The 15,437-nt window shown below is 46.5% G+C and overlaps 1 protein-coding gene across 1 annotated transcript in view; it reads right to left on the bottom strand.

Annotated features, from left to right (window-relative positions):
- Positions 1 to 15,437, bottom strand: part of CDH8 (cadherin 8) — a 455,531-nt gene that overhangs the window by 197,294 nt on the left and 242,800 nt on the right. Inside the window, exon 4 of the mRNA XM_084813265.1 lies at positions 6,191 to 6,358. Coding sequence (XP_084669391.1) covers positions 6,191 to 6,358 — 168 coding nt within the window. The remainder of the gene's footprint in view (positions 1 to 6,190; positions 6,359 to 15,437) is intronic.

Genomic DNA, 15,437 nt, shown 5'->3' with positions numbered 1-15,437 from the left:
AATCCAGGGAAATTCCATTTTCAAAAAAACAAACAAACTTGTTTGTTTAAGATTGGGGTTAAAGCTATGTCATGTTGGCTCAAACTTGAGAAAGCCAGAAAATTGGACGTTGAAGCTGATGCCTTAACAGACATGTCCTGTACTAGTAATCAGCAATGATGTTGTATGGTGTCACAAAGAGTGCTTGTTTACAGCTTACCCTCCAAGCACCCATACTTTTCTTTGGTCTTTCAGGACCAAATCTAGGGATGGTGGAGAATTTCTCCCTGAAACTTCGGGGGGCCGAGCACCAACGTGTTCGGCCCCCCGAACAAGTTTCGGGGAGAAATTCTCCGCACCCCCCCGCACCCCCCCCGGGACGGGACTTACCTTTGCCAAATGTCCCTCCCGGCGGCAGGTCCGGCCGGCGGTTCGGCGGGTGTTCGTCCGGGGCGGGAGCAGCAGCCGGTCTTTCGACCGGCTGCTGCCGCCGCCATTCCAATCAAAGAAAAAAAAACAAAAACGCCCCGGTGATAGGCTACGTGATGATTAACATAGCCTATCATGGCTAGATTTGCAAAGTCAGCCATGATAGGCTACGTTAATCGTCACATAGCCTATCACGGGTGACTTAAAAAAAAAAAAAGGGCGTATGGATAATAGGGGTGAACGAAAGTCACTTACCTTTTCTCGCAGCTTTTTCGCGGTGGGGGGGAGCGCTTCGCTGCTCCCCCCGCGAAGTTCAGGCCGGGGGGGGAGGCTTCCCGCCTTGCCCAGCCGAAATTCAGGCTGGGGGGGGGAGGCTTCCCGCCTCGCCCGGCCGAAATTCAGGCTGGGGATGAGGCTTCCCGCCTCGCCCGGCCGCGAACACAAAAGTAAAAAAAAAAAAAATACACGTCCCCTGATAGGCTACGTGACGATTCACGTAGCCTATCATGGCTAGATCTGGAAAGACAGCCGTGATAGGCTACTTGAATCGTCACGTAGCCTATCACGGGTGACTTAAAAAAAAAAGCGCGTACGCGAATGGCGGCCCCCATAGGGAGCCGCCATTCGCGTACGCGCTTTTTTTTTTAAGTCACCCGTGATAGGCTACGTGAATCGTCACGTAGCCTATCACGGGTGACTTAAAAAAAAAGCGCGTACGCGAATGGCGGCCCCCCATAGGGAGCCGCCATTCGCGTTCCTTATTTAGTTGCTGTAGTCTACGTCAATGTTTACGTAGACTACGGCGAAAATAAGGGCAACGCAAATAGCGTTGCCCTTATTTTCGCCGTAGTCTACGTAAACATTGACGTAGACTACGGCGAAAATAAGGGCAACGCTATTTGCGTTGCCCTTATTTTCGCCGTAGTCTACGTAAACATTGACGTAGACTACAGCAACTAAATAAGGAACGCGAATGGCGGCTCCCTATGGGGGCCGCCATTATCCGTACACACTTTTTTTTTTTAAAGTCACCCGTGATAGGCTACGTGACGATTCACGTAGCCTATCACGGCTGACTTTGCAAATCTTGCCGTGATAGGCTACGTGAATCGTCACGTAGCCTATCAGGGGAATTTTTTTTTTTTTCTTTCATTGCAATGGCGGGGGCGGCAGCCGGTCGAAAGACCGGCTGCCGCTCCCGCCCTGCTTGAACACCGGACAAACCACCAGCCGGACCCGCCGCCGGGAGGGACATTCAGGGAAGGTAAGTCCCGTCCCGGGGGGGGGCGGGGGGCGGGGGGGCGGAGGATTTCTCCCCGAAACTTGTTCGGGGGGCCGAACACGTTGGCGCTCGGCCCCCCGAAGTTTCGGGGAGAAATCCTCTGCCCCCCCGCCCCCCGCCCCCCCCCCGGGACGGGACTTACCTTCCCTTTGCAGATCTAGCCGTGATAGGCTACGTGAATCGTCATGTAGCCTATCACCGGGGCGTTTATTTTTTTTAAAAAAAACTTTTGAGTTCGCGGACGGGCAAGGCGAGGCGCCTCCTCCCCGGCCTGAATTTCGGCCGGGCGTGGCGGGAAGCCTCCCCCCCGGCCTGAATTTCGTGGGGGGAGCAGCGAAGCGCCTCCCCCCCACCGCAAAAAACTTCGAGGACAGGTAACTGAGTTTCGTCCACCCCTAAGATGGGGAAGATGGGACCAGCAAAGATGCCCCATGTTGTCCTGGTCCTGCATTGCCTTATGAAACACTTGAAAATTACTTTATTGCTACAGGAATCCTGTGGTCTTAAAATGGGAGGTTTTTTTCATCACTCAATATAGTAATGGTATGATCAGTGTGTGTGTGTGTGAAATGACTGCCGTCACTTGTGTGTTAACTGTGGGTCACAGTGTGAAAGAAACTGTCATAAAATACCAAACATCATGCAGTCGCTGTGGGATGGCAGCTAGGGATGTCAGAGAATTCCACCACAGATCTCGGTGAGGCCGAATGCCAGTGCATTCGGTCCCCCAAAATCTGTGGTGGAACGAAGCCCCCGCCCCCCCCCATGAAAGGCGCACGAAAGAGAGCACCTACCTGCTGCCATCCGCGCTGATTTGCGAATGGCGGCCGCATCTGCAGCCGCCATTCGCTTCCTCATCATAGCCGTGATAGGCTACGTAAATAATTACGTAGCCTATCACGGCTAACGCAGGGACGCCATTTGCATCCCTGTGGAGGCTGTGATAGGCTACAAAAGTATTTATGTAGCCTATCACGGCAAGCAAAAAAAAAACAGCGGACTCAAATGGCGGCGGCTACGGCCGCCGCCATTTGCGTTCCCTATTTTTCGCCATTTTAGCCTACGTAAATATTTATGTAGGCTATTACAGCGAAAAAAAAGGAACTCAAATGGTGTAGTGGGTGCTATTTGCGTTCCTTCCCCCCCCACACCATAATAGCCTACGTAAATATTTACATAGGCTAAAACGGTGAAAAAAGGGAACGCAAATGGCGGCTGCCGTAGCAACCGCCATTTGCGTCCGCTGTTGTTGTTGTTTTGCTTGCTGTGATAGGCTATGTAAATATTTACGACGCCTATCACGGCAAAATACAGGGACGCAAATGGCGGCGGCTACAGCAGGTGCCATTTGCATCCCTGCAGGCTGCCCAGCGGCCGGATGTCCAGCTGCGGGCGGCCCTGGCCCGCTGCTCTGCGGAATCTCCGCAGAGCGGAGCCGGCCAGACAGAATTTCAGGGGGGGGGGACAGAGCTCCTCCTCCCCCTGCAAATGTCACCCTTTCAAAAGGTAAGTGACTTTCGTACATCCCTAATGGCAGCCCAGAGTAACAGGGTAATTTTGTGCAAATAAGTGCCATAGGCACTTAAACTATTGCTTTATTTAAATAATGATAATGATAATGCACAATTAACACATTTTATAATATAGGTGAACCTCAATATATGCCCACATGTTAATTTCCTGGTAAAAATAGGAGAGAAAGATAAACTAACATAGTAGATGGCTGTATTAGAAAATTCTATTAGAATACAACTATTTTAAATAAAATCATTCCTCATTAAAATTCCCTCTCCCCTACTCCACCCTTTCATGCAGATTACAAAGCACTGCAGAACAGCTCAGCAGGATATCAAATTATTTTAACTTAACCCAGCATGACATACACTGGAACCCTCACAGTAAATATGGATTTTGAATTAAAGATCAACAATTAACTTGATCCAGACTTATACACTTTTATTTCTCCTCTCATCTCCAACTAGTCATTTCTTTATGTCTTTCATCAACTACACATGTATGTTTTGGAGGCTGTGTCACCCATCAGCTCTCAAGCTATAAGGGTAATCCAAAGTGGCCCTGAAAACACTGGGAAAACCAATGCAACAAATAAGAAATGGAGTGTGGGTAGGAGAGACATGGCAGGAAGAGGAGAAGGAAGGGATACAAAAATCACAAAAAGGTTATATAGAGATAGAGATATATTTTCCCTAACTTAGATTGGTGATCACATGTTGTTATTGCTTTAATAAACCTTAAATCCCATAAAATAATGTTGAGCTGAGTCAGATGGATCCCATCCCAGCCCAATAATGTAATGGCCTTTAAGAACCTACATATATGAATATCCACTATAAAATACTAATTAGCCCTTGTGCAATAATCTATTTGAGTGCCTGTGTGGAGTAAGCATTGTGCTAGACTGGGAGTGTGAAGATTAGGGATGTCATGGGTATCTGATTGGGGCTTGAGGCCCAGCAATTTCTTGCTGGCTTACACCCTCCTCCTGGATGCCAGTCTGCGGATCCCCACACTTACCCAACTCGGTGTGTGCCAAGCTGGGGAAGTATGGGGATCCCTGCTCCCTCACCAAGCCACAAAATGGTGGCTTCCCCCCTCCTTTTTGTAAAAGGCCATATTACATAAATGGTGGCCATAAAGCAGCCCATTTATGCAAAATTACAGGCATAAATGGTCTAAATTTTGCACAAATTGTCACTTTACAGCTGCCATTTTCATAAAATGGCCCTGGGGGAGGGGGAGGCCAGCCAAGCTGCCATTTTGCATTAAATGGCAGCTCAGTGAGGGAACAGGAGGCCACATGCTTTCTGATGGGCACCTGTGGGCCATGCATGGAGAACAGTGTCAGGCGGCCCGTGGGGGTCTGGCGAGTGGCACATGAGTTGGGATGAGTCTGTCCATTCTTATCGAAGATTGAGTTTCAAATCCTCATTCATCTATGAAGCTCACTGGGTGATCTTGGGCCAGCCCGTCTCTTTCAACCTAACCTACATGACAGGGTTGTTGAGGATAAAATGAGGGGAAGAGGAGCATGTAAACCACTTGGAGCTCTTTGGAGGAATGGCAGGATGGAAATGTAATAAGTGGATATTTGAACATTCCTGGTGCCATGGTGGAAGTAACATTGGGCTTGGCGCATGCCCACACTGACCGCTGCTGCTCCCCAGCTCAGCACAGTAGGCCTAGCATTCAACCCGCTCAGGTGAATCATGGCTGAAAAACTGTAGCAGTCAACATAGACTTGCCACAGTGCAGACATTATTACCTCTGCACTATTCTGTGCACCAAGGTGCTTGGCAAGATTTTACAACATACGAAGTGTGTCTTCATGACCATCAGCCAAAGTGGGGAAAGGCCATAGCTCAGTTCTGAGAGCCCATGCTTCGCATGCAAAGCCTCCCAGGGTCAATCCTTGGCATCTCAAAGTATGGCTCAGGATTGGAAGACTCCTGCCTGAAAGGATTCCCAGCTACACTGAAAAGGCACAATTTATGTGGAATAGTAGAAGAGCTACAAGCTCACTGAAACCCTAGACTCTAGAGACACTGCCAGTTAGTGTAGACATTGCCAAGGCAGCTTTCTATGTTCCTAATGGGTACTGTAGAGGTGTACTGTGAAGTTTGGAGGTTGCACAGGTCAATCGATACCCAAGGGCACTAATTGCTTCAGGAATAATGAAGAACACAGCAACTGGAATGGAACTGTGACTGGGGAAAGCAATGATGGCAACTGAGAGCACAGAAGCAGTTGTGGAGAAAAGAGGAGCAAATCGGAGAATCTAGGAAGAGGGGCAGTAACATTAGGACCTTCAACTGTTTGTGCAAGATGGAAAAATGGTGTCATAAATTACTCAAGCTGAGTAATCAGCAGCCGCTAGGATTACTTATTAAACAGTCTAAGGTCAAGAAGCCAAGAGTATCAGTCTGAACCCAAGGAAAACAAAAACAGATATAGGGACATGCTGAAGAATAGCTGGAGTCATTCTGGGTTTGAGGATAACCAGAGCTGGGTCCAGGAGCTGGCAGGAACATTTCCTGCTATGGATGAGCATCAACAATTGCTTCCAGCACCTGAACTGGTTTTGAGGCTTGTCTTTTATGCAGAGACTGCTTGATAAGTGAGGCCAGCTGGGTCAAGTTGCAGATGTCTTCTGCCTGCCCATGAGCTGGGCCCCTCCCCAAACACTCCCAGGTTGGAATGTTCTGTGTCCTCCTCCATCCCAAACAGAGGCACAACAAATGGTAGCAGAAAGACATAGTGAGAAAGATAACAAAACCACAGGGTCACAAACATGACTTCCCTGCATATATAGTGAATGATCGAACAACCTTGATCTGCTTCCTTGCACTCCAAAATATGACTCGTTTTATGCAAGCAACAAACCTTGTCTCTTTCAATAAATAAACAGAACACACTAAGAAGCACTCCAGTGATGTCTCATGAAAACCAACAAGGAAAGCATGCACCAGTGGCACCACTTACTCTGTGCAAATTTTGGAGGGTTGTCATTGACGTCAGTCAGTGTAATTGTCACAGTGGTGGTTCCAGACAGTCCACCCATGTGCCCACCCATATCTTTTGCTTGGATTACAACAGTGTATTCCTCTTTGGCTTCCCGGTCCATGTTTGAAAGAGCCGTTTTAATAATAGCTGGAAGAAAAGAAAGAGATGGCAAAACACAGAGAGGAAAGTTAGAGCTACATGAATGTGATTGAGAACATGTGTAACTATACGGATGCTTCTCTTGAAACAGTATGTGTTCAAAGAAAATGCAGCTGAGCATTATCATCATCATCATCATCATCATCATCATCATCATCTGTGCATCACTTCCCAATGCAAAAAAGCAATCTTGACGCAACTTAAATTAGGGATGGATGGATTACTTACCGTCCATTCTGTTGTCTTTTCCACTGGGGGAGGGGGAGGTGATCTGTTCCTCCCCCCTGGAATCTTCTGGAGCAACTCCGCTCTGGCAGGATTCCACAGAGCTGCACACTGGCTCCGTACCTCTGGCAATATGGTAATGGCAGCCACCATTACCATATCGCCAGTGGTCTGGAGCCAGTTTGCCATTCCGCCTGCAATCCTCCTGGAGCGGAGGTAAGTGATCCCTTCCGCCGCAGATTCCGGAGGCTGGATTCCAAAGAATCCAGCCTCATTTGAGCCTCTGGTGGAATTCTCCAATATCCCTAACTTAAACACATAAATACAGAAATCCATAATTAATGTTAAAGACAACCCAAATTCAATATAACCTAGTGCTGTGCCAAAAATGTATCCCAATTTTTTTTTTAACATTCCCATTCAATTCAATAGGGAACTAATTGCTTTCGAGATGAAATTCAACAGAGAAGAAATTTTGGAAAAATTATCATTGGTTGGGTTTGGGGTTCTAGTGCTTACTTTACTCATGAGGCGGCCATGGACCTTAATTTACTTATGAGGTGGCCATGGAGTGTTACGGATGTGCGAATCCCTTACCTGGTTCCGCGGGCGGGCGTCCGTGGTGGGGGGGAGGCGATCCATCCCTCCTCCCAGAATTCTCCCCAGCTGCTGCCGGACTTCCGGCCGCAGCCAGTCTTCGGACGCAAATGGCGTCCAGCTTAGGGGATGCCATTTGTGTCCCCTGCCTTTGCCGTGATAGGCTACATAAATCTTTACGTAGCCTATGATGGCAAAAGACAGGGATGAAAATGGCGTCTGCTAAGCCGTTTGCATCCCTTCCTTTTGCTGTGATAGGCTACGTAAAGATTTATGTAGCCTATCACGGCAAAGGCAGGGGACGCAAATGGTGTCTGCTACGCCGGATGCCATTTGTGTCCGAAGACCAGTAGCGGCGGACAGCAGAGGGCAGCTGGACAGACCGGACCTGCTGATGACCAGGTAGGGTCTGTCAGGGGGGGATTCCGCGGGGTGGCAGGGGGATATTCCATTCCACCATGGACTCTGGGGGGGCGGATTGTAAAGAATTTGGCCTCACTGGAGTCTGTGGCAGATTTCTCTGCCATCCCTATGGAGTGTACAGATATTCATTGTACAGTCATGTTTCTGGCAGCCTGTAGCCTCCTCAGCTTCCCATACTTCAATTAAAGCTATCATGAAGAAGACATCATGAGGCAATTCCTCCCATGTTTTGTAATTTTTTGTTTTTGTTTTAGTTCAGGAAGGGCAGGTGACCTCGGAGGCTACAGAGCAATGCGAAGATGTGTAATAGAGAAAGAAAACACAGACAGCCCCCCAGCTCCCTCACAGTGATTAGGTAAGCTCAAGAATACCACCAAAAGTACTTCAAAATTCTGCCTCAGAAAAGTGGAAGCCTCAACATTGTTGATCCTGTTGCCACTTCTAGGAGCAGTGCAATAAAACAAAAATGATTAGGGAAGGGAAGGGGAGGGGAGGGGAGGGGAGGGGAGGGGAGGGGAGGGAGGGAGGGAGGATGGACGGATGGACTATTGGCTACAAGCCCTGCCAATAGTGAGCCTTATCTGCAAGAAACTGTTGGATAATTACTTTTCCACTTAGACAAATTCAGTGAAATTGCCCCCCCCAATTTCTCTGCCCACAAATAGGCTGGATAATTTTGAGAAGCCATTTGTGCACAATTCTAATATCAACCATAACCAGCACAACAATACAAAGAAAAATAAGCACCACAAAAACTTAATATAAAAACGATGCAATGCAAATGCAATTCATCCGCACTACACAAAATCTCACCCACCACTTAGAAAGAATACCACAAAAGGACCCCACAACAATTGAACCATAACTACTGTCCAAATGCCTGAGAAAATAAGTACATCTTCCCCTGGTACCAAAAAGATGCCAGTGGCTCCACAAGGTGAGCTTCCTTGGGAAGACCGTTTCATAAATGTGGCTCTATGAAAAGACCCATTCCTGAACTACCACTCCTGAGCTTCTCTTATATAGTTCTCTTATGATGGAATCTTATTCATGTTAGGCAGAAAAAAGTCCCACAACTCCCAGCATCCTCCAGGCATGCTGGGAGTTGTAGGACTTGTTACTGTCTGAACATACATAGGATTGCATGCTTAAATACTCTTATTCAGGACCATCCCTGCCATAAGCAGAGTGAATTGACCTGCTTCAGATGGAACCAAGAGTGGGAGGGAGCATAGATGAAGGAATGAATTGGTGTCAAAATAGTGCAGCACATATTGGCCCTAAAGGGGTAGGGAACTGGGCTCTAGGCAGAGAAAAATAGTGGGCTGGCACTGCTCACTGTATTTATTTGGCTTTGTTTTTAGGGTGGCCCACTGCAAAAGAGCACAGAGCTCCTGCACCTTTAATAGTTGTGCAGACATGGAAATTCTCGCAGGTGTCATGCAAAATACAGGGCAGAGCTCTTCCTATGTACTAGGAATATTGTAGCAGAGAACTTGCACAAGATCAGTCCTTCCCTCCTCTGAAATGGAATATTGGGAAGTGCATTTTTTTCCATTTCATGTCAGAGAAGAACCAGTCTTTTGTGAGCTCGCAATCTCTATACCTCTAACATTACATTGCTCATGACAGCAAATGGCTTATGAATAGCTTTTCTTTTACTTTTTCCAAGAGTGATCGAGTGTGTGGTTAGTGATATCTAGTCTCCTCACACACACTCACACACATACCTTCTCTTCAATTTAGGAATTCTCACCTTACAGATGTATCTCCCCTAATGATTGCCCTTAGAGATACAGGGGGAAGAAAAAGTTTGTGAGCCCTAATGCTAATTATAGAAATTCCATAGTTGTACCATGATAGCCTTTGTGAATCAAAACCAGCCCTTTTCTAAATATCCATTAGGGTTTATATTAACCAATTCCATGTCTTATGAAATAAAATGATGTATAAATTAAGTAAACAATGAGCACTCAAGAGTCAGGTTATGTGCAAAAGTAAGTGAACCCCTTGTTGCATCCACTCAATTAAAGGGAATAATTAGAATAAGGTGTTAATTATGTCAATCTTCAGGGGTGAGTTTGGGAGGCCCCACCCTATAAAAGATCAGAAACTTCGTGAGTTTGGTCTTCACCATACGGTTCTGTGGAAACACGTCATGCCATGATCAAAAGACATCTCCAAGGACCTTGGAAAAGTAGTTATTGCTGCTCATCAGTCTAGAAAGGGTTACAAAACCATTTCTGAGGATTTGGGGCTCCACCAATCTACTGTCAGACAGACAGTCTATAAATGGAGAAGGTTCAAGACCAAAGTCATTCTACCCAGGAGTGGTTGTCCTACCAAAATCTTTCCAAGAACAAACCAGCACATCATACAGGAAGTAAAAAAGAACCCCAGAGTAACATCCAAGGATCAGTAGTCCACTCTCACCCTGGCTAATGTCTCAACAATCAGAAACAGACTAAACAAGAATGGTGTTCACAGGAGGATAGCCAGGAAGAAACCTCTGCTCTCTAAAAAGAACATTGCTGTCCATCTGAAGTTTGCTAAAGATCACATAGATGGTCCCCAAGACTTCTGGAACAAAGTTCTGTGGACAGATCAGTCAAAGATAGAACTTTCTGGCATCAATGAGAAACATTGTTTGGTGAAAAACAAGCACTGAGTCCGAACAGAAGAACTTCATCCCAATCATCAAGCATGGTGGTGGGAATGTGATGGTTTGGGCCTGCTTTGCTGCCTCAGGACCAGGATGGCTTGCCATCATTGACACAACCATGAATTCTGCAGTGTATGTATCAGAAGATTCTAGAGGAGAATGTCAGGTCATCAGTCTGTGAGCTGAAGCTGAAACAAAAGTGGGTCATGCAACAAGACAACGATCCTAAACATTCAAGCAGATCTACAAAAAGACAGCTGTGGAAGAAGAAATCTCATGTTTTAGAATGGCCTAGTCAAAGTCTGGACCTAAACCCCACCACAATTTTGTGGCAGGACTTGAAGTGAGCTGTTCATGCAAGGAAGCACTCAAACATCCCCGAGCTGAAGCCATTAAGTAAGGAGGAATGGGCCAAAATTCCTCGAAACTGATGTGAGAGACTGACCAACTGTTACAGGGAACGTTTACTTGAAGCCATTGCTGCTCAAGGGGTTGCCACCAGATACTTTATCTAGAGGTTCACAGACTTTGTCACACATGGATAATGAATGTTGAATCAGTTGATAGGGATATACAAAAGTCACCTTTCTGCGGATTATGTTGATGGTGGGGGGGAGGCGTTCCGTCCCTCCCCCCAGAATCCTCGACGGGGGGGGAGGCGATCTGTTCCTCCCCCCCGAAATCCTGCATGGCCGGCTGTGCTCCATGGCAGCTCTGCGGAGCAGCCAGCCAGGTCCAGCCCAGCCCAGAACCGTCCGCAGCCGGATTTCCGGCCGCGGAGGGCTCTGGGAAAAAACAAAAACCCGCATACGCAAATGGTGGCGGCTACGGCCGCCACCATTTGCATTCCTTATTTTTGACCATCTTAATCTACGTAAATATTTACGTAGACTATGACGGCAAAAATAAAGGGGAATGCAAATAGCGTAGTGGGCGCTATTTGCATCCCTTTTTGGTTCACCATTTTAGCCTACGTAAATATTTACGTAGTCCCGAGATGGGACTTACCTTTGGCAAATGTCCCTGGTGGCGGCGGCTCCGGCGGCAGTTCGGCAGCGGTTCGGCGGCAGCGGTTGCGGCGGCCGGTCTTCTGACCAGCTGCCGCCGCCGCTATTTCCAAGTTAAAACAAACAAACAAAAAAAAGCAATAGGCAACGTAAATCTTTACGTAGCCTATCACTTTTTTTTGTTTGTTTGTTTGTAAATCTCTACGTAGCCTATCATGGCTAGATTTTTAAAAAACACCGTGATAGGCTACGTAAATGTTTACATAGCCTATAATGGCTGAGTGGAAAAAAAAAACCCGCCCGTACACAAATGGTGGTGCCCATGGGCACCGCCATTTGCGTTCCTTATTTTGGCCCATCTAGTCTACATAAACATTTACGTAGACTATGGCGAAAATAAGGGGAACGCAAATAGCATTCCCCTTATTTTCGCCGTAGTCTACATAAATGTTTATGTAGACTAGACGGGCCAAAATAAGGAATGCAAATGGCAGCGCCCATGGGCGCCGCCATTTGCGTACGCGCGGGTGTTTTTTTTTTCCACTCAGCCGCGATAGGCTACGTAAACATTTACGTAGCCTATCACAGCTGACTGCAGGGATGCAAACGGCGGCGGCTACAGCTGCCGCCATTTGCAGTCCCAGCAGGACAAGATTTGCGGCGGGAGGGACGGGGCGCCTCCCCCCCGGGTCAGAATTTTGGGGGGGAGGGATGGGGCACTTCCCCTGCGGCCAGAATTTCGGGGGGAGGGACAGAGCGCCTCCCCCCCACCGCAAATCAACATTCGGGTTCAGGTAAGTGACTTTCGTACATCCCTAATTAAGATGGCCAAAAATAAGGAACGCAAATGGTGGCTCCTGTAGCCGCCGCCATTTGTGTACGTGGTTTAAAAAACAAACAAACACAGCCATGATAGGCTACATAAATCTTCATGTAGCCTATCATGTCGTTTTTTGTTTTTTGTTTTTTTTACAAGACAAATGGCAGCGGCGGCAGCTGGTCAGAAGACCAGCTGCCGCCGCCGCCGCAGCTGCTGCCGCCGCCACCCGGAAGATCCGCCCCAGGTAAGTCTCATCCTGGGGGGGATCCGTGGGGGGCCAGGGGGGGCAGGCTGTTCCGCCACAGATTTCAGGGGGCCGAATGCACTGGCATTCGGCCTCACCGAGATCCGTGGCGGAATTCTCGGACATCCTTAGTTGTGGATGAAGAAATGTTGAAAAGCATCATGCTTGTGTGTCATTTGTTTACTCAGGTTATCTGTTGTTTTTATCTAGGGTTATTGGGTTAGATTAAGATCTAATAACATTTTAGGTTGGAAATATGTGACAATCTTAAGGGGGAATGTACTCCGTAGAAGAAGAACAAGAAAAAAAAATGTGATCAATTAATGTCATGTTGTTGTGCTCTACCACCGCAGTGCTTACAGTGCTGCTATCGCCGTTGTTGTTTGTTATGATTAAATTAAATCTTTGTGTCTATTCCCACTGCAAAAAACGCAAACAAAACCCTCAAGGAGACTTACATACACAAATACAGAAATCCACAATTAATATAAAAGGAAAAAGAAAACCAAAAATCAGTATAAACCATAGGCAGCAATTTGTACCCCATCACTGAGATATAGCCCAAAACAAACAACGTCCTGGCTAAATCTACTGGGTGGTTAAGCTATGGGTGTGCCACTCCTATTACATTAGTCTAATTATATTCATGACGGTGGTGGGAAATACTAAAAATAAGCTAAGCTTTGATATGTTATTGGTGTCCATCTTGCTAAAAGTTTATTGCTAGGTCCCCCACCCACAATCCCTGAGCAGTCCTAAGCAGTAGTGCAGCACTACAGGGTTCTATTTTCTTTGAATGGCCTTCATAGTATCTGTTTATTTACAAATGTAGTAGATCATAGTGGAAGCAGACTCTTAAAGCAGGGAGAACAATTACTAATGCTGCATTCAATCCCCAAGAAGGAGCTGCCTTCCCAAAGGATGCTTCAGTCTTATCCAACTCCAGGTAGAAAACGGTCTGCTTCTGTCCATGTCCAGTACAAACTGAAAACTGCCTCCAGCAGTCACCTTCCCTCCCTCAAGCACTGTCCCTCCCCTCCAAAGTAGGGCTGTATGAAAATTTCACTTTTGCTCACAAAACTTGTGAGCATGCCCTGTTTGAAGCCCCAAACATGATTGCAAGCACAAGCACGTGTCAGTTGAAAGTGTTTGCAAATTGCTGGGTGTGTGCTGACGTTCAATTTGCACAATGGTCCCAGTTTGATTTTGCACAATTTTCCCAAATCGAGGAAATTTCCCCTATAGGCTAAATCAGCTCAATTTTAGTCTATGGATGAAAGTTGCACAAATTTGGAAATTTGTGCAAATTTGTGCAAATTTCACATTTGATCACTGCTCAGTTTCTGCAGTTTTCCCAATTGTGCAGAGAGAGCAGTGATCACAAACATGAACAGAAATCAGGCACGAGTTGAGCAGCAAGATGATGCTTGGAGAATCCTACTACCTTGAACATAGCTCGTTTACCCATTCCTACTCCAAAAGCATGGGAGAGAGCTTTCCAGCCATCAAGGAACAAAGAATAATATTAATATTAATGATGATGATATGCCAATGACTATCCATTAGTTGCTAGGTGATCAATCTGTTTACAGTAATCAAGACATAGCCAAACTCATAATGCTACCCTCGTTCTCTTGAAAGGATGCATCTCCCCAATGCACACACACGCACGCACACACGCACACAAATCCTGTTTTTGATTTTTTTAAAAAAATGAAATCATTTGTCTGTGAAAAGAGAGCAAGGAGTTCATGTTACAGAATCGTCTTAGTAATAAGTGAAGCGTTAAGAGTGTCAAGGGAAATTCAATCCAGCAGTGCAGTAGGCTTTTAAAATCACAGTGCTTGGGGGTTTCTTTCTCAGGCACAAGAGGAAAAAAAACAAAAACACTTCTCTCCAGGAGCTTATCCTCTCAGAGCTCTCTGCTGGAGGACTCTGCATATCTGGAAGCATTTACAATTATACACTAATGACCTGATATTCATTTTTATTTTATTTTTATTTTTATTTTTTTTAAGTAGTAATTGTATAACCCATGGTAATCAAAACAAAATGTTTGCAGGCAAGATCATGCACCCCTGTGATGATTCAATTTTAGCAACCCATTTCTTTCCACATGGCAAAGCAGAGAACATCTTTAGATTTCAATAACCGAGGATATTTCACTGCATAAAAATAAAAAGGCTTGAAATCCATAATTCAGGAGCCAACACAAGATAGGGCCTGGGAGCAGTTACAATGAGTCCCCAAAGCCCCTTTCAGAACCGTCAGTCGGTGGTAGAAGAGCACTAGATAATTTGGTGAAGTTCAGACCATAAACCAGCACTGGGGACCCAGCTTGATAATACTTGGGTTAAAGGAGAAGTGAGCATTGGCCCTCAGATTCTTCTTCAGCTTCAAATCCTTCGATTAAAATGAAATCTCAGCCAGGGAAAGTTTCCCAGTTTATGCCCTGCTTTGTAGATTTCCTCTTGAGAAAACTGGGTTTTCTCAAAGGGGGACATTATCCAACATAAAGGACCCTCTTACCTCAAAGGTCTCCAAGTAGAGATTTTCCTGGGGGAAGCCCTTTGAATTAGGTCCCCAGGCAGAGCAAGGGATGTATGTGAATGTCCTTTTTGCTTACCAAACATGTCCCGGTCAATCTTTACGTAGACTACGGCGAAAATAAGGGCAACGCAAATAGCGTTGCCCTTATTTTCCCCATAGTATACGTAATCTACGTAATCTTTATGTAGACTACAGCGACCAAATAAGGAACGCGAATGGCGGCTCCCTATGGGAGCCGCCATTAGCCGTACATGCTTTTTTTTTTTTTTTTTTAAGTCACCCGTGATAGGCTACATGATGATTTACGTAGCCTATCACGGCTGACTTTGCAAATCTAGCCGTGATAGGCTATGTTAATCGTCACGTAGCCTATCACGGGGGCGTGTTGTTGTTTTTTTACTTTTATTGGAATGGCAGCGGCGGCAGCCGGTCGAAAGACTGGCTGCCGCCTCTGCCCCTGTCGAAGACCTGCCGAACCGCCGCCGGGACCCGCCGCCCGGAGGGACATTCAGGAAAGGTAAGTCCCATCCCGGAGGGGG

The sequence above is a fragment of the Heloderma suspectum genome, chromosome 8 (assembly GCF_057233095.1).
Source record: "Heloderma suspectum isolate Gila_16-S chromosome 8, 16-S_ref, whole genome shotgun sequence".
NCBI classification, from domain to species: domain Eukaryota; kingdom Metazoa; phylum Chordata; class Lepidosauria; order Squamata; family Helodermatidae; genus Heloderma; species Heloderma suspectum.
This window is presented reverse-complemented; position numbering and strand designations above follow the sequence as displayed.